General features: G+C 35.0%; 1 protein-coding gene across 6 annotated transcripts in view; it reads left to right on the top strand.

The window, feature by feature from the left end:
* Positions 1-7,720, top strand: part of lmo3 (LIM domain only 3) — a 111,845-nt gene extending 104,125 nt beyond the window's left edge. For all 6 annotated transcript variants that reach the window (XM_028804952.2, XM_028804925.2, XM_028804933.2 and 3 more), the window contains exon 4: positions 7,603-7,720. In XM_028804952.2, the coding sequence (XP_028660785.1) occupies positions 7,603-7,708 (106 nt within the window). In that variant the 3' untranslated portion in view covers positions 7,709-7,720. The remainder of the gene's footprint in view (positions 1-7,602) is intronic.
* The last annotated feature ends 12,012 nt before the right edge of the window (positions 7,721-19,732 follow it).

Here is a 19,732-nt window from a genome sequence, read left to right as displayed (position 1 = left end):
GATGCATTCTGCTTAAGAGGAACAGTTACAGATAGCACCCTGAATGGTCATTTGTCTGTTTACAAGTTGCAAAATACATTTTATGTTCACATTTTTTAAAGACGTTTGTGTGCTGTATTTTCAATTTTAATCTCGGCCATTTCACTTTTGACTCCGGCGTGTTTATTGGGAGCTGTTGTATATATTGATGATTCTTTTTTGTGGTGAGGGGAGACTGTGGATGGTAAAACTTTCTGTGTAATATATCACCATTATGTTGATATTGCTCATACCTTACATCTTTCATGAGGCTATAGACTTTCAGAAGGATTGTTCATTGTGCACTTTAGTCATATTTATTATTTGGAAGCAAAGTCTTTATAAATCATTATTGTTGTCTCAAATATAGCTACTATTGGATCTGCATTTTTCTTTGTGCAAGAGAAGATTGCTGAATTAACTGAGGCCCCTCTTTCTTTGTTTTTGTGCTGATTTTAGCATTTGAGCCTTTTCACATTTCTAAATACATCTTTTTCTACTAAAATCCCTTTAAATCCCGATTTCATAAGAGATTTGTATTGTCAATGAACAGGGAGTGACACTTGAGATTTCTGCCAGTACTGTCAGTTTATCACTTGTCATCTTTCTCTTTCTAAGAGATACTATCTTTAAGTATCGCTCATCCTTGTACAGCATTGCAAATCTTCTTGTTTTTGGCTTGTCACTTACAGAGGAAGGTTCTTTTAATTGCTGATTGTGGTTCAGATATTAAACCTTAAAAACTCATTTTTTTTCCCCATTTGTGAAAGAGAACAATTTTCAGTCATTCTTCAAAAAGGAACTTCAACAATGTTTGATTTGAACTTTGATCATTTAGTGATTGTTCTTGCCAAATATAAAACAGTAAGATAACTAAAAACCCTAACCAAGCTGCTGATTCAAATGCTTAATGGAACAATGGATTTGAAACAATAGTGTCCTTAAGAATAATTTACTAGACAGATATGACAGGTGTTTTTGTTTGCATTAAAAAATGAAGTAAAACCAATGTAAATAATAGGACTTCCTGTTTTTGGCTGCTATAGTAAACTAATGAAACTGAGACAAGACCAACTCATACTGTACATGACTGCAGCAAAAACAGGAATGCATTAAATTACATACTGATCTGCCCACAATTTGTTATATGATTTATACAGTAAGCAATTTAAAAGGCATTAAATTCCAAAGTGTACTCTTAGTGAAAGCGTGATATGAAGAAAGTAGTAAAACCTTTTGACCATCATTAATGTTGACATTTTGCTACGCTGAACTTCAGACTTCTATATATTCCTATATCTACTTGTGCTTCATTTTAGTCATTAATGTTATTGGATAGTAGGCTTTAAGGTTCTAGAAAATTTTGTTTTAACGATTTGCAAATATTTATTATTTTACATAAGATTCAAAATAAACCTCAGTAAAACAGCAGTGCCTGCTTCTTTTTTTTGGAAGGTAACCAAGTTTCAAAAAAATATACTCAAGTTGTCATCACTTAAAGGTCTATCAAATTATTTTCTCAAAATGGATTACACAAATGTATCCACTTTGGAAACATTTTAGAAATTTTAAATTATTTAAGTACCTTTTCCTAAGTGATATTTGGAAGTCTTCATTTTGAAATGCCAATGCATAGTAGATATGTAATGCAGAAATATATCAAACACTGACAGTCTAGTAAAGATAACAATGTACAAGAGAGGTTGGAAATGTTTTGAGATGAGCAAAGGAAACCTTAAAATCAAGAGGCACGAAAGGAAAAACACTGCTGTTACACCCTACTAGGTCTTTTTTTACTTGTACAAAAAACGGGAACCTCGTCTATGGCCTATAAATAGGCATGCAAGAGCTTGTTTCTCCTAACCTTCCCAGCAGAAGCTGAATTTAGGCACCTATCTATATTATTTGACTCCTGAGAACAAAAGAAAGCAATGACACCATGAACCTAACAGATCCGTTACTTAAAGCATGAGCAAAGCCCAAGCCACAGTGACACGCGGTGGTCTCTTAATGAGTCAGAAGCATCACAATCTTCTTAATTTCCACAATTGCCAAGGATTTGACAAGTTATCACTTGACAAGATCCCTTTAATCTTATGCTACTCGCAAACCTGCTACCACCTTTGTGCTCCATGGGAGCATGTGGAAGCATAAGCACCAGTGGGTGACAGGGAAATGTTGCCGCAGCCATACAAACTATGGAGTATCCAAATTGTTGATTCAGTTACAGTTGCTGGGATTGGGAAAAAGAGCAGAAATTGTTTAAAAAAAAAATCCCAACACCTGACGAACCTGGGAAAATCGAGGCAGACCATGTCAAATTGTTTTTCGCCTTTAATAAGTTCTTCTAGTCGGTAATTTAAGTAAAAAACAAATTAATAATTTTTAGGAAAACAAACGCTCAAGAGAAATTGTTTGCATAAGTGCATACATCTTTCTTAAAAAGGGTTTCAACTTTGTTCAGATGTAATCATCTCATTTTATATTATACACAAAGGGTAATTTTCTTTCAGCTGACACTAGTGGACTCTGATTAGCTAAATAAAATCTGTAGTTCCAGGCACATTTCCATGAAGTTTAATTGCATAATGCAGAGATAATCATGGTCCATGAGAAACTAACACATTTTTATGAAATGTTGATAGGTACAGGTCAGGAGAGGAATATAAAAGTATTGTATAAAGGCACTACATACTGTATATCATTGAATCATCATTGGAAGCAGAGGAAATGCAACATAGTAAAGATCAGGATACAGCTTCAAAGTGAATGTCCAGGCGTGGAGAAAGCAAGACTACCAAGAAGCCAATGGCAAAACTAAAGGTGTGCTTAATTAATATAGGACTCCATAACCAGATATACCGCTTAAAGAAAAAAAAAAGCAAAACGGGCTTACATAAAGTAATAACAAGACATTTAAAGTTTATTATTTGTGTTTTGTTTTTTCCAAAAATAATCAGTTTGTCTTCCAATGAAGGTATTGCTGCTTCCAGTGTTTTATTAAAGATGATAAAAGTCTGACCCATTTGTTTTGATTTCAGCCATTATATGAACAAAAGCTGAAATTTGAATAAGGGATGAAAATGCACATTATAGATGTAGTGGGATCATCTATAATAATAATAAAAAGTATTATATGATCATACTGTGTACCAATTACTGATACAGCCATCTAAGTTGGAAAAGACACTAAACATAACGAGTATTATTTTAAAATCTTACTGGTGTCTTTTTCATGTCTGCTAAGAAAAAGGTGTTTCTTTTAATATCTCAGCATCCCTTGTAAGAATATAGATTACTTTTAAAGTAAGCCCAAAAATAAAACATTTTTATATGTTGCCTTATATTGTTGTGCATTTATTTTTTATTTCTATTTTAAATAATAAAGTTTTTATTTCGTAGCTTTTTTTTTCCAAATAATTTTTTTTATTTTGCAAACATTATAATTAAATTAAAAATGTTAATCAAAAATTACTTTTTATTTAAACATACTGGCTATTAGTTGTTTTAAAAAAAAAATCAAGAAATCATAAACTTCAACTTAAAGTGGATAAAATACAAAAACAAAACTGTTGGGAAATTTGTGACCACACCAATGTCTACACAGTATATAATATTTTTTTTTTCAACATACAAAGTAAAAAAATTCAGGTACTTTCTAAAAATATTGAAAACTTATACTTAATTTTTATATTAAGAAATATCTTAATATGCTTACCTGTTCTTATATTTGGCAGTGCACTGCACTGCACCAGAGTATGAAACTCGAAGTCTGACATCCCTTCTTAGACACCGTGTGTATGTGGGTACCTGCGAGTGAATCACCCTGTAATATGCTGTGTTAAGGGAAATACTGTAGACACTCAATGTATTCAGCTCTGTTCTAACCAATTAACATACATCTCGTCAGTAAAAAAATTAATAAAACATTATTTGCTTATGCAATTTGTATTTATTACCAAAAATAAGAACCATGGATGACATGAATTTAACCATTTCTCCATAATTACTGAGATGTTTTATACTAGTGACACAAATCAGGTTTGGATCCCGGACAAGTCATTGTCTGCATTTAGTTTACATATTTACTTACATCTGTTTTTCCATGGATACTCCATTTTTCCTTTTACATCCAAAGCACATGTGTGTTAAAATGAACCTTTTATTTAAATTAACCTTTTCTGAGTGAGTGAGGGTGACTACATGTACTGCCTTGTTCCTGCCTTGTGTCCATTTTTAGGATGACCCTGAATTGGATTAAGTGAGTTCTAGACCAGATTTATGTAATTATATTTTAAATCTGTACACATACTGTAGCTGCCCAAATTGGGGAAAAGAAACAAGAATCATTTTATTTAAATTGGGAAATTTATTATTCGTTGTGATACATGGAATTTTCTAACGGTTGCCTTCCAGTGGTTATTTTAAGCAAACATTGCTAGCACCATTAGAAACATTTGATATTTGAGGGCTTTTCTGATTATTAAAAGACTAACCATTGTAGGTCATCTGATCATAGTAAAACATAATAATAGTGAAATAAATGAGAAAAAGCAAATAACACAACCGCTGTGAAATATTAAGTAATGTTTTATTACTAAATCTAAATACTGTATAAAGCTTCAGCCCACTGACTGAACGGTGTTCATGCTGACAGCTCTGTTGCTTTTAACGTGTTACAAGCACAACAGGGTTGTATAGTATGCACCTATTATGGCACTAGAAAATGATTTGTCTTTACAAATATCAGTTCTTTTTACACCAATGAATTCTGACAGTTGTTTTATTTCATTTAATAATGATGTAAGCGCCATAACACTAGGTACTGCAGAAAGTGTCAATGAGTTGGAAAAAGATGATATCAATGGTCACAGCTACTCTCTGAAGGTTTTTTTTGTCTTAGAGGTTTGCTGTGATTTTTTTTTTTTTTTTTGCTGGCTCAAGATAGAATGATTGAACAGTTAAACAAACTTTATTTGACTCAAAGGTGAAATGTAGCTTTTTACAGACGCTAAAGGCATATAATAAATAGAAACAACAATAAAAAAAAAATGGGAAGAAAAAACTTCTGAATTTGCTAAAGATAAAGCGCTTTCACAGAAATTTTCACTGGTGGGCAGTGGTCTCTGATATAATATCCATCAACCTATGTATTTTTTAACCCACTTAATCTGGTTTCACATACATCTCGAATCTGGGACCAGATCATGGCCATTTCCAGGCTGAGCTATACCCCAGCTTCTCTAAAAATGTCTCTTATACTTTTCATCCATAATAAAATAAGTAGTGTTTTTTTAATATGTTTATATTTTTGCTCTTTTATAGCCTATCCTCCGTAATAAACACAAGCTGTATTTTATTTTGAATAACTATGTTCAAAATGGATGTATTTTTAAATGTATGATTCGAGGAATATTAATTTCTTTTACATTTTCTTAGTATAAAGTACCATAAGCAGGGAATGTAATTTCAAAAGACTTTGTATTACTTATAGATTTGAATATAGAACAGCATTTCATCTGTTTTTCAAACATTGCTGATTCCTTTTTTTTGTGGTGCAGTTTTCTTAAAGCATAAAACATATTAATAATTTATCTGCTTTTACTACATTAGAACAGTATCAAAATTACTGTGCTTTCTGCTAACATGAAATTCAATGTAATTTAACCTAGAAATATTAATCTAATGGGGATATCAGCTAAAATGTGATTTTCAGTTAACTATTTTCCTGAGCTGTGAAATTGTATTCTCTACTGTAAAGTTTAACCTGTTTGTGTTCAGCACTGTATTTCTGGGTGCATTTCACTTATTATACCTAACCTTTTGAAGTTTCAAAAAAAAAAGAACTAGTGTAACTGTTGTAACATACTGTTGGTAATTAGTGACTCTAAATTGGCTCATGTGATTATCAGTGAGCTTTTTGCATTTGTGGTCTCTGCTATGCTACATTGCCAAATTCATTGCCGGTTCCTGTCAAGATACATTATGGCTTTTCGTGACCTAGAATTAGTTTGAGCTGGTTTGACAATGTTATGCTGTGTTATGTTTAATTATCTCATAAATATACTGTGACTGACTCATGTCTCACCTAGAGTTGTTTTTGTGTTTGGGCCCATACTGCAGAGGGAGGCTGTAGCGCTCCATGATCCCATGGTGGAATGTACAGGCTCAGGAAATGTATAGATGGATATGTTTTTAACATGTGAGTGTCAGAAAAGAAAATAACTAAATTGTACTGAAAAGTACTTTAGAAATAATATTATCATTCACAAATGACTAGTGGTTTTTAAATTAGTCTGACTTCTGGCAGATAAAATTTGTACCTGTCTGCAAGTTATATTATCATCCTAGCCACATTACCTGTCAAAGACAGATAATAGAATAAATTATAAAATATTTGATATTTCTTGCCCTACGTGCACCTCCAGTCTTTCTCGTACACTTTTCTTTGGTTTTCTTGTGTATCTGAACCTCTCTTGCCCAGTGCTCCCTTTTTTCGCGTGCATTGCCATGAAGCCTGCTTCTTAGACTCGCTCATTTTGAGGCACTTTGCTCACCTCCTGTCCATTTTTATACTTCCTGTCCTTGAAGACGACTCTCAGCATGCCTTCTATGCCTTTGCTCCTCCTTGGGCGTCTCACAATGTCATTTCATCTTTCGATCGCATCACCAAAGCCAAACTGACCAATCAAATTACTTGGAGGGACTGGACACACACAAATCTTATCGTTTTATTATGTAGCAAATTTATATTATTTGATGTCAGAAATTTCAAATCTGAAGTCCTAGTGATATGATTAAAAGCCTATAGTTTTGAAATTAAACCAAAATTATGTAAAATCATACCAGGATTCAGATCCACTGTCAAGCTCCTGTACTGTCAAGCTCCTGTACTGCCAAGCAGAGCTGCCAATGCTGCCAGTGTAAAATGTGCGTTTTCTTAAATTGGATTCTGTATTAGATTGAACTTGCTAGATGAGTATTTTTTTATTTTATTTGATTGATATGTCTCCTGATATTACTGCATATTGAACAGAGACATAGCCAGGAATTAATTTCAGAGGGGGATAAGAAAGTACAGGAAACATATTTCTGCCTGAGATCAATCAGAAACTGTCAAATATATTTTGGGGTTGATGGGTTCAAACACGAAATTTGCCTACAGCTGCTCCTATGATATTGAAGCATAAAGTTCAATCATTGGTGAAGCAGTAAGTTCTGTTGCCTGATTGCTCCAGAGTCTTAGGTTTAAATCTTAGCCTGGATTCTGTCCATGTGGTGCTTGCACATTGTCCCCATGTCTCAAAGGGTTTTTCTCTTCTTTCCCTTGAAATCTCAAACACAAGTGTTTTAGGATATTTGGTGCTTGTAAATTGCCCCAGGACTAGTGTATTCTAAGATGAACTAGTGCTCCGTCCAGTGGTTGAAGAATCCTTTGATGCAGAGTTGCTGGGTTGAGAAAGCTGTGATCCAAATAATAGATGGATGGCTGTAACAGTGAAATATGAAAATGATTGGGTGAGAAATGTGAAACTATGTAAGATAAGTAACCATGCTGTTTTCTATCTTTGTTCCCTTCTGTAGGTTTTGTGTTGGGGACAAATTTTTCCTGAAGAACAACATGATCCTGTGTCAGACAGACTATGAAGAGGGTTTAATGAAAGAAGGCTATGCACCTCAAGTTCGCTGAATCTTACTCGGGGGGGGGAAACAGCAAAGAAAGGGACTGCATTTGAAAATGAAAGCACTAACTATTTTTAGCATTTACCCCACATGTACATAAAAAAGACAGAGATGTGCTGTATAGATTAGCTATAGTGAATGATATAAGGTGGAATTATATGGGAATGTAACTGGCAAAATCGTTTTGCTTTTCAGAGATGATTCTGCCCTTCATCTATCCCATCCCTCTCAGCAGCACAGGCCTTATTGTATGATGCACTGAATGCTGTGGTGGACTCAATGAGAGCCCTTGTTGTGTTGCTTGTATTTATGCAGGGTTACAAAACTACTGAAACGAGAATCCTGCACTAGTTAAAGCTGATGTCAGTAATTCATTTGAACCACATGAAGAAGATGGTGTAGCCTGCCCCAACAATCTCAGGTGTAATTAGTATCTAAAGAGGTCTAATTATCCCAGTCCACTTACTATTGATTGTTATTGTATAAGATCAGTCTTTAACTCAGTTCAGTCTAAATCCACAGTACCATAAGAAAAGAGGTGATCTTAGACGGGAGTGTGTTAAAGTGCGCTGTGTATGTACATACAAAACTTTTTTTTGCTTGCTATTGTGAAAAATTTGTTTTTATGTGTTATTTGGCATGAGATGTTTATTTTCAGACTACTCTTGTACATAATGTACTGTAATAATTGAAGCACAAATGTAATACAGTTTTATTGTGTTACCATTTGTGTTTTTGTGCTTCTTTGTACTGTTGAAATTTAGTGAAACTAGTGTCCAATTTGTTGTATTATTTCTGTTCTGGCAAATTTTAATGGAGATGTAACTTTATAGTAAAAAAGTTAAATAGTAATATTATTTCTGTTTGCTTTTCACAAGCACAAATCTCACAGTTAACAAATACCACCTAACCATGACACACTCAGAATATTTATTCACATTTCCAGTGGGCCAGGGATGCTTGTGTGTGAGCTCAGTTTCCCATTCTAGATACACTCCACTATATTAATACAGCTAAAATGGATTGAACTTGGAAGAAAAGACTACACTAATGAGCAATCACAGTGATATGCAGGCCTCATGGTTTAATATAAGGTATTAAATGTAGGACATAGAAAAATTAGATTTGAACACACAGTGGGAGGTTGGGAGGTCTGAAACTTGAAAGGTCATCCCATGAGAAGGAGCTAAGTGTCATAGTGGACACATCACTATCAACATCCAGACTGTTCAGAAGCCATTAAGGTGGCTAATAGAATGTTGGGTTATACAAGTATACCATGATGTGTAGAGTGCAAGTCAAAAGAGTTTATGCTTAATCTCACCTGGAATGCAGTGTGCAGTTTTGGACTTAGGCTATTAAAAAAAGACATAATAGCATTAGAAAAAGTCCAGAGAAGAGTGGACAGGCTGATTCATTGGAAGGGAGCTACGAGCTATAAGGAAAGGTGAAACCTTTTCAGATTAAGCCAGCAGAGATTAAGAGAATACATGATTGAAATTTTTTAAATTACGAAAAGAATTGGTACAATGGATCGAGGCTGTTGTTTTAAAATTAGTTCAACAAAATCACAGGGACACAGTTGGAAACTTAGGGTAAATTTCACACCAACACTAGCAAGGTTTTCTTCACCTAGAGAATTATAGACAAATAGAATAAATCACTAAGTAGTGTGGTAGAGAATAGCACTTTAGAGGCCTTCAAATCATGACTTAATGTTATTTTGGACAAATTAGGTTGATCGGATTGACAAGCATTGTTTTTAATGCTCTAAATATAGCCTAGTCGCGAATTTTAATTTCCAACATTCTATAGCATCAGTTGCTAATTCTTAGAGATGGAAGAACATTACTTGAACTGGATTTCTTGTTTATTTGGTTCACCTTGTAAAAGTAATTGGCAGTGTGTTTTTACACCTATTATAAAGCTTGTATATATTTTCTTATTCACTGTAAAAACTAGTTAATTTGTAATGAAGAAAGGACGCTGGTGTGAATGACATTTAATCATCTTGAGTACATCTGTCACGTTTCATCAAGAATTAAGCACTTAAATATATAAACAATTGGAAGAGCATGTATCCAGCCCTGTAATATTAAATGCGCGATTGCAATATATACAATGTGTTCTGAAATAGTTGATATCACAATCAAGGGTGTAATGCATTTTCTAATCAAAAAATGGGTTAGCTACAAATCTACTTCATCAACATGTTGAGAGGCGAAATGGTGAATATTACTGTTAGAAAATATTTCATTTACATCTTAATTCACTCGAGGTAAAAGCATGATGGGAATTATGACGGTTGCACAAAAATACTCTTTCTAAACTTAAGCCATGGTTAATTTTGGCTGATGTGTAATGTTTAGCTTGCTATTGTGGTACCATAAAACTGTGTTTACTAGTACATGTGTAGTTGACCCTTCAAATGGAAGCATATGATGATGTGCACTCTAAACAATGGGCAGTTTTTGAATTTCGCTTGGTGGTAACAAACATTCACAAGCAACTGCACTTCACAGATTGTGGGTTCCAAGAAAGGTCCAGTGTTGGAGCTCACTCTCGCCAGACAGCAACATCAATCAAGCTGGCACTGCTTTAAGATGCTGATGAGGACCTATGGATTACAACCAGAAAACTTGAACATGGGCTGCACGTGCAGTGCACAAGAATATTAAAAATGTGTGTGTACTGGGTTCCACAAAACTTATCAATTACAAAACTTGTGCTTAGATATGTTCTTCCATTACAGGGCTGTGGGTAAAAAAGTTTTTGTCACATATCATGACTGACGATGAATCACAGATCTTTCACTTTGACCTACAGATCAAAAGACAGTTTATGGAATAGCATCATCCAACTGCAGAAATAAAATTAAAGACTTCTAGTCATGTCCATTGACTTTTGAGATTCAGAATGGGTTATTTTGATGGACATTATGCTTCACGATCCAAATGTTAACCCAGAACTGTACATTTATACTCTTAAAAAAATCTGCAGAAGCACTTAAGCAGAGTTCAGCCTAGCATACTTTTCACTGAAACCCTCCATCATGACAAAATACAACCACACACAAGTTAGAAAACACATGAAGCAATCAAAACAAACTCAAGTGACCTGCTCTTCTCTATCCACCTTACAACCTTGATGTTGCTTCCTCAGATTTCCACCTCTATGGAGCATTCAATGATGCCATCTCTGGGAAAAGATTTTGGAGTGACGATGAAGTTAATGATGTAGTGGCAGCAAGTGCAGGATTTTGGAACACGGGATATTGTGTCTCACTGGCACAAGGCTGTTTGGGATGATGGAGACTAAGCCATACATGAGGAATGTAGCAAAGATGTTTAATTTTCATATGAGTATGTTTAATAATAACTAGCGATAAAAATTGTTTGACTCTTTTGAACAATTCTCATGTATTCTACATTAAGAGTTTTAAAAGCTGAAAACCGAAAGTGTAATTCAGCCGTCCACTTCCTGAACCTTCTTTTATCAGTACAGATCCTCAGAGAACAAGATTTTACCCTAGCCACCATGAGTTTAGGGCAGTAACCAGCTTTGGATGTTCTCCCATTCGATTGTAACACACCAACACTCACTGGGAAAATTCTGTGTATAGTGAATGTGACTCCTGTCTAAAGTACAGCATTTCAAGGTGACTGTCCAAAATTTCAGTGCATGAGGTGCTTAATAAAACCTGGAGCTACAGAAGGTATGCAGCGGAATTCATTGGTACATTGATTAGTCAAAGAAGTCTTAAAAATGCAAAAAAAAAAATTGATAATCATAAATACGATTTTTCCTTCTATTTATAGAAAAAAGACCTCAGCATTACAAAAATAAAAAAAGTGTGCAATGAAAACTTTATAAATTGTTATAACACTAAAGTAAATAAAACTTAGAGTTAAACTATTAGAGAAAAAGATCAGTTCCATATAAAACTACTTTGTCTTATTTGCTTGAATAAGATAAACCATAATTTACTGTAGATACATAAAACCTTAATGCATGACCTCCATCAATGTTTATATTTTTCCATGTCAGTTATTAAGACATCTGTTCTCTCTGTAGGGGATAGAGGGGCTTTTTAATAAGGACCAGGGAAAAAAATGTAAGAAAATGCAACATATTCATACCAGGGAAGTCAACAACGATCTTTCAAATTAATCCTAAATGCAAACCAAAAAATTGATATCACAAGAATATCATAAAAAGAAATAACACACTGAAACCTCTCAATCTTCAGCTGTCGGATAATTGAGAGATGCTCAGGCCAACCTTTGAATGGTCATTTTGGTGATGTCGAACATAGTGCTTTCTGGGTAAAATCCCCATGGATACCACAATACTGAATAACAGAAAATGGCAGCGGTCAATATGGTGTCAAGATTTAACAATAAATATTTATTAACTTTTTCAGGAGCCTTTAAGCAAAATTCTAATACCACAAATGGATTCCCTGATGAGAAAAAAATAAAGATATATAGCTTGTTTCCAAAAGAAGCAGAAAAAATACAATTTTAATAAACAATGCCCATCATGACTATACCTTCTGTAAGGGAATCCCCTTTTGACTGATTTAGAGGTTAAACAATCTGGGATATTCCTTGGATCTAAACTATGTAAACCACTAAAATAACTTTAATATTAACTGTTAAAAGTCATAAAAAGCTAATGCTACGTAACAAGGACACGAACGATTAACCCTTTTTCATAAATGACATTTTTATAAAAAGCATATACAGTACCAAGACCAAATGTTTTAATTGTTGATTCACAACTCCTTATTCCTTACGTTGTTCTATGCTGTCCATGCCATTTGTTTATGCATGACTGCAGAACATGGCAGCATTTTTACACACACACACATCCTCTATAAATATCATCTGTTTAAGATTTGTACAATTTATTACAATTTAGCATCTGATATTAGGTGTCAAAAAACCATTTAGATTTGTTAAAGAATCTTTAACAAAATATTAACAGTATAAAACAGCATCATGAACTTCAAAAATGATTCTCATCTCTGAGTCTTGTTTTGCTTATTGTCTTCAATAGACTGGTTTACACTCATGCAAGACAAAGGCTGAGAACAAAAATTAAAATCAGTCAGATCAGACTTAAAACTCAAAAACTCTTTAATGGGCTCAAAAGTTTAATATATATCTCAGTGTTTCTGGATTCTTTATTAGAATTACACGCTGTAATAAGACACAAAAACACAAGAGTTTGGGCATCATAGCGATGGGAAAGAAAAAAAAATATGCAAGAGTTGTTTTGTTCAGGTGAGAGCCTTCTTCAGACTGCCCCAAGATGGCATTAGTGCCAGTTATGACATCTGCAAGCCAGAAGTTGTAAGTTCAGGAGGGTGGAAACCGGAAATGATGTCAGAGACGGAGGAGCTGTCAATCATCCTTTCTGGGGGAGGGAGGACAGAAAAGTCATTGGTCAACAGCACTACCCTCTTTCTTGGAGTGTAACAGTTATTAAATGAAGTCTTCTCCCAGATGCATATGTGTGTCAACGCAATTCAATTTTGAGTTGTAGTGAGCCAGAGCCTATCCTGGCAGCACTGGATGCAAGGCAGAAAACAACCAGGAAGAAAGAATCAGTCCTTTGTATGGCCCACTCATGCACATACCCCACAGGGGCTGTATAGAATCTGTAGTTAATCTGACATTCAGATCTTGGTGAGGAAAGTACCCTGCAAAACAGAAAAAAAAGAAAACTTCCACAGGGGATGTACAAAACACATAGATGAGAAAAAGGCACAGGACTTGGACCGAAAACACCAGGTGCCTCATGTATAATGCCGTGTGTAGAATAAAACATGGCATACAGACAAAAACAGAAATGTATATATGCACAAAAAAATTCAGATGCATAAAATTGTGTAAGAAAATGTCCACGCACTTTCCCTTTATAAACCCCAATCAACGTGAAATTTAACATACATGCATGCGCCTACAGTCCCACTCTGAGTCCTCCCATAATTTTGCCTATTTGAATATCCAAATCAATATAAATAGCCCCTTCTCTTCAGTGTTTTGTTAAAAGACAATGGCAAAAGCAAAAAAGAAGAATTTCAGCGAATGCGAAATGGAGTCCTGCTCAATGAAGTGGAGGCATGGAAAAATGTACTATTTGGTGGCTTAAGCAGTGGTATAAACAACAAAAGGAAATTGATGGAGTGGTACAGGGTGGCGGAGGCATTCAAAAGTTCAAATTCAAAAAGTCACACAGTGCTCGAAATAAAAAAAGTGGACAGATATTAAGTTGACATGAAGAGGCGAATTGCAGCCCCCCATCTGAAAAATAAAGGTCTTTGTCAAGATCATTGAAACATCATGATTGTTGATTGGAGGGCGAAGGTGGAGGTAGGCCCGTGAAGCACTGAGTGTAACTAAGCAAAGAAACACAGTCAATTAACTTTTTTCCAAAAGTGCTGCATGACACTATTAACTTGCAGATGCCTTGAGTGTTAATGGAATGTCACTGCTTACAATTATAAAAAAAAACAGCTTCATTCTCGCTAAATGCCCTTATTGCAATATGAGTTCAATAAATTGCTCTGATTGTGACACTGCTGCAAAATGCCTTTTTCCGTAATTTTTTAATATTGTCAAAAACATGTTTTGTTTTATGTATGTACATCCACACCATACAAAAACTGAATATAGTGCCTCATTGGTTAGTTAATGACTTCCAGCACAGTGGGCGCAATGGACTGAATGCTCTTATGCTTTTATGTAATCAATTACAGAATAAAAAACAGTGACTTAATGATTATAGATTACTTTATATTGGCTGTACACTACATTGAGATCTAATATGTATACTTTATCTATCTTATCTACCTATATAGCATATAGTCAATTATAAACTTTTGCAACAGTTTATGATGACATTCTGGCCACCTTAAATTCATTATTCAGATAAAGACTGCTTCAGTCTCTGATTACTCAGTTTGTTTTTTTTTCTTGTTTCACTGGCAGGGTGTAATTGGTAGGCACAACTAAGTTTTGATTAATGTACACATGACAATAATGTGTCAATCTACAATCTACAATCCTATAAACATTGCAAGAAAACTTGGCAGTCCTAACATTTTACAATTGGCTTTATTCTAATCTAAAACATACGACCTTCTCAAAGAAAGCTTTCATGACATCCTTTAAGAACAGTAAAGCTTGTGACAGAGACACTACTCTTAAGTACCTGTTATTAAAAATTCTTGGCAAATTATCCAGTTGAATTCTTACTTGCACGTCCAATCAACAAGCAACACGTCGCTACTCTCCAGAGTCATAATAAACAAGGATATATTAAATTATAGTGGTCTTTCTCTTTTGACAACAGCAGAGATATCTAATAGGCCATTAACAAAGTGTTACTTCTCTTTTGGTTCTATTCTGAAGCTGATCTGCAGCCTAGAATTTGTTTTTTTTATGTTTGATGATTTTGTTTTTAACATTCATAAAGACTTCTTTTGGCAAAGTCATTTTCACAAAGAGAAACTGGAGAACAGTAACGTCTGCTAAGTCACATCAGAAGTTCATGAGTTGATGTACATAGGAAATGGGAATGAAATACTTCTCTGCAAAAACAAATAAGATGTCAATATGTTTTTAAATCCTTTTCTTGATTTTGTGACATTCTTTCCTTTCTTTTTGTGGTGCAAGTAATAACAGTGAGAAGGCCATCATTATTTCTGTTTCTAGTTACTTTAAATAAATTGCTGGGTGCCAATACATTTGAGGCTGTACTGATTACTCAGACTTAATGTATTCTGAAAATTTTATCTTAATATACATAGAAGAATGTGTGTTTGTTCGGTGTGCAAATCCACACCATTGCACCTATCTCTACCAGATTTTGTGCAGATTCCCTATCTGGACAGGGGATAACCATAGACTGTGCCTCCATGGGGGACTTTATTTAGTTACCACACCTGCACTTTACTTTGGAAGTACTCCTAATAGGCATTTTTGGAACTTGGCACAAGTATGCATAGTTGCCCTCCATGGTGGGACTGGGCAATGACATTTTGGTTTGGACCATGAAGAACTTTATTTACTGACCACACCTGCACTTCATTTCAATCTGGGCACAACCTCTGCTATTTTTGCTGAAACAATATGCTACATTTCCTTAGCATAACAGTTATGAAATAAAATGCATCTTAATCTAAAAATATCCGTCCATCCCACAATTTCCTAAAACTGTTAAGTCCAGCACTAGGCTACAGAAAACCTTGGTCCATGGAGAAGTATTACCCACAATGGCCCTATTTTCTGAAGCACAGTAGTCATATATATATATTGTGAAAGGACTTGGACCACACAGCAAAAAAGGTTTGGGGGCAGCCACCCATATTTGGTTTCACAGGTCTTTACAGACATCAGTCCAAAACAGAACTGGTAGGCAGATAAAAACATGACAGTTTTAAAGTTGAGCAGGGGAAGTGACGTCATCCAGGCAGAAACCGGAAGTGAGTCGTCAGGGTCAGGCGAAATTTCCCGTGTTTGGTCTGGAGAGGAAAAAAAGAAAGGATCAGTGCACTCTGCCATCCCCTGGTCCGGCGTGGAATTATCTTTTTTTGAGCCCTTTAGCTGCCTCTTATGCACATGTGTGTGACAATGTATATATATATCTTATATATCTACTGTATATATATATATATTCACTCACGTGCGCATGGGAGGCCACTAAAGGGCTTGAATGAGAGTAATTCAAAACCAGACCGGGAGATGGCAGAGTGCACTAACTCTTTTTCTCGCTTTTCTGCAGACCATTCACGGGAAATTCCGCTTGGCCCTGATGACGTCACTTCCGGGTCCGAGCCTATGGATGAAGACCCTTCCTGTTCCGGAAATTTGAGTTCACTTCCTATACTGGCCTTTAAAAGCCATATATATAAATGAATGTATTTATGTAGCGTAGGTAATGAATATGTATATATAATGTATATGATAGATAGATAGATAGATAGATAGATAGATAGATAGATAGATAGATAGATAGATAGATAGATAGATAGATAGATAGATAGATAGATAGATAGAAAAGCCATGTTTTTTCTCATCCAATGAACAACATAGTCATCATGATATAAAACAAGAACAGATATTTTTAGAGAATACTACTGACATTCTTACATACTGGAGCAGTAATTGTAAATTCCCAGCAATCAAATTACAGGATACAGGAGACATTACAAAAAATACAAAGTAAATCAAAAGATGTCATTAAGTTATTAAAGGCATACATATCTTTTTTTAAAATTTTTTAAAAACAACACATGACAATATTTTTCTGTGATAAGAGATAATATTATCGTAATAAACAGGTAACTTTTAAGATTTCTTGATATCACTTATATAGTGTTGATAATCATTCTGCCTAAACGCAGTAAGAGCAAAGGAAAAAATCAATGCAGGCATCACTACGATTGTCTTTTCCATCCACTAAATGTGAAACGACATCAGGGTTTTCATTGATATATATATTTTTTTCCATGATTAAATTAACCTTTCAGTGAGGTAGAATTTTGGTGGGCCTCAGGGCCATGAGATGATCTATTAACAAAAAACAGTGTTCCCTAGGTTGTCTGCAAATATCCAAGAATTTCATGACAGCCGGTTATTCACTCTGTGAGATGAAACTTTATTCTTCTGCATATTTTTTGGATGTGACTCACAAATAAGATCAAAATAAAAAAGGAAAATAGGCAGAACTCAAACCATGATGACACTCAGACATGCTACTGTCCGCTCTATTCTATAATCAGTATAAACTGGCAACTAAGATCACTAGCATTCTCCTCTTTATATTCCTTGCTTTGCGCCCAACTAAATGCAAATTATCGCCAATATACTAATATCCCAATTGTGCTTCACTCACTCAGAATATGGAACCAATGTAGGAAGCATTTTAAGATGGAGAATCTTTTATCAGTGGCACCTCTGCACGAGAACCACCTTTTTCAACCCTCACAAACATATGCAGTTTTTAATGTCTAGAAAACATTAGAGATCTGTGCATAGACAACATCTTTACATCCTACGAACAATTACATTCTAAATTTAACTTTCCAGCAACACATTTCTTTCACTATCTTCAAATTAGAAACTTTGTTAAACAGAACCTGCCCAATTTTCCTCACCTCCCACCTCCCTCTATGCTGGAAAATATATTCATCAGTTTCAAGGATTTAGACAGCATCTCTGCAATATATAAAACCATTTGACAGTCCCTCCCTTTCAAAAATCCAAGAGGACAATGGGAAAAAATCTCTCCCTCAACATATCAGAAAAGGAGTGGAAGGTAGCAATGCAGAGAATTCACTCGAGCTCCATATGCGCAAAGCATACAATTATTCAACTCAAAATTATATATTAAGCGCATCTGTCTCGTTTAAAATTGTCCAAAATGTTTCCTGGGCAAGATCCAACCTGCGAACTCTGCAGTCAAGTTCCAGCCTCACTGGGTCACATGTTTTGGGCCTGCACCAAATTAACATCATTTTGAACCAAAATTTTTAAGTGCCTCTCAGACAGCCTTGGTGTCACAATCCCTCCTAACCCATTAAAAGGTGTGTTTGGTGTACTTCAGATGGGCTTAAAGTGGAGAAGGACAAACAAACTGTGATTGCCTTCATTACACTATTGGCATGTAGACTTATCTTACTCAACTGGAAGAATCCTAACTCTCCCCTTTTAAGTCAGTGGGCAACTGATGTTATATATTATTTGAAATTGGAAAAAATAAAATTCTCACTTAGAGGATCTGTGCAGAAATTTTTCAAAACCTGGCAGGATCTAATCAATAACATTTTAGAATTAGCTTTTAAAGCACTGAGGAAACAGATTCACTCCCTATTCTCTTTTTTTTCTTTTTCTTCTCCATTTATCTATATTCACTTATTAATTTATCTATTTACTTATTTTTAATAGGTTTAAGTTTTATTCTGCTGCCCATGCTGTCTTTCTCAGGGGTGGGGGTTGATTTGTTTTCAATCCTATTCTTGTAAAATTAATCAGTTTATATGGAATGTTGTGTGATTTCAATCATAGATAGATAGATAGATAGAGAGATAGACAGATACTTTATTAATCCCAAGGGGAAATTCACATACTCCAGCAGCAGCATAGTGATAAAGAAAATATTAAATTAAAGCAGTGATAACAATGCAGGTATACAGACAGACAATAACTTTGAATAACGTTAACATTTTCCCCACCCCGGGTGGTATTGAAGAGTCGCATAGTGTGGGGGAGAAACAATCTCCTCAGTCTGTCAGTGGAGCAGGACAGTGACAGCAGTCTGTCGCTGAAGCTGCTCCTCTGTCTGGAGATGATACTGTTCAGTGGATGAAGTGGATTCTCCGTAATTGACAGGAGCCTGCTCAGCGCCCGTCGCTCCGCCACAGATGTCAAACTGTCTAGTTCCGTGCCTACAATAGAGCCTGCCTTCCTCACCAGTTTGTCCAGGTGTGAGGCGTCCCTCTTCTTTATGCTGCCTCCCTAGCACACCAAGTGTAGAAGAGGGCGCTCGCCACAACCGTCTTATAGAACATCTGCAGCATCTTATTGTCTTATTATTATTATTATTATTATTATTATTATTATTATTATTATTATTATTATTATTATTATTATTATCTTATCATGGGCAGCATTCTGGCGTATTATTCATGAATTTACTTCAACCACACAATTGACATTTGAATCTTTGATTCTAATCCCACTACCATTGCTCTTCACATAAAACAGTGCCTTAGTACTTTATGTTTAATATAAACTAAAGAACCTTAAGAAAACCAAAGACAATGTGAAAGTGTTTGTCAAATTCATTTGTCATCGTTATCTATCTTAAGGAAACAGTCAAAGAGTTTGGTTTTTGACAAGGGATTTCTGAGTGATTACTCCATTGTGATAATTAGCTCTACGGTGTTTTAGACCATACAAAATAATTATGTAAGTTGACCCTGTCATGCATTGTCTTGCACAGCACCTTTTTGTAGCCA

This window comes from Erpetoichthys calabaricus, chromosome 1, assembly GCF_900747795.2.
Source record: "Erpetoichthys calabaricus chromosome 1, fErpCal1.3, whole genome shotgun sequence".
Taxonomy (NCBI): domain Eukaryota; kingdom Metazoa; phylum Chordata; class Cladistia; order Polypteriformes; family Polypteridae; genus Erpetoichthys; species Erpetoichthys calabaricus.
This window is presented reverse-complemented; position numbering and strand designations above follow the sequence as displayed.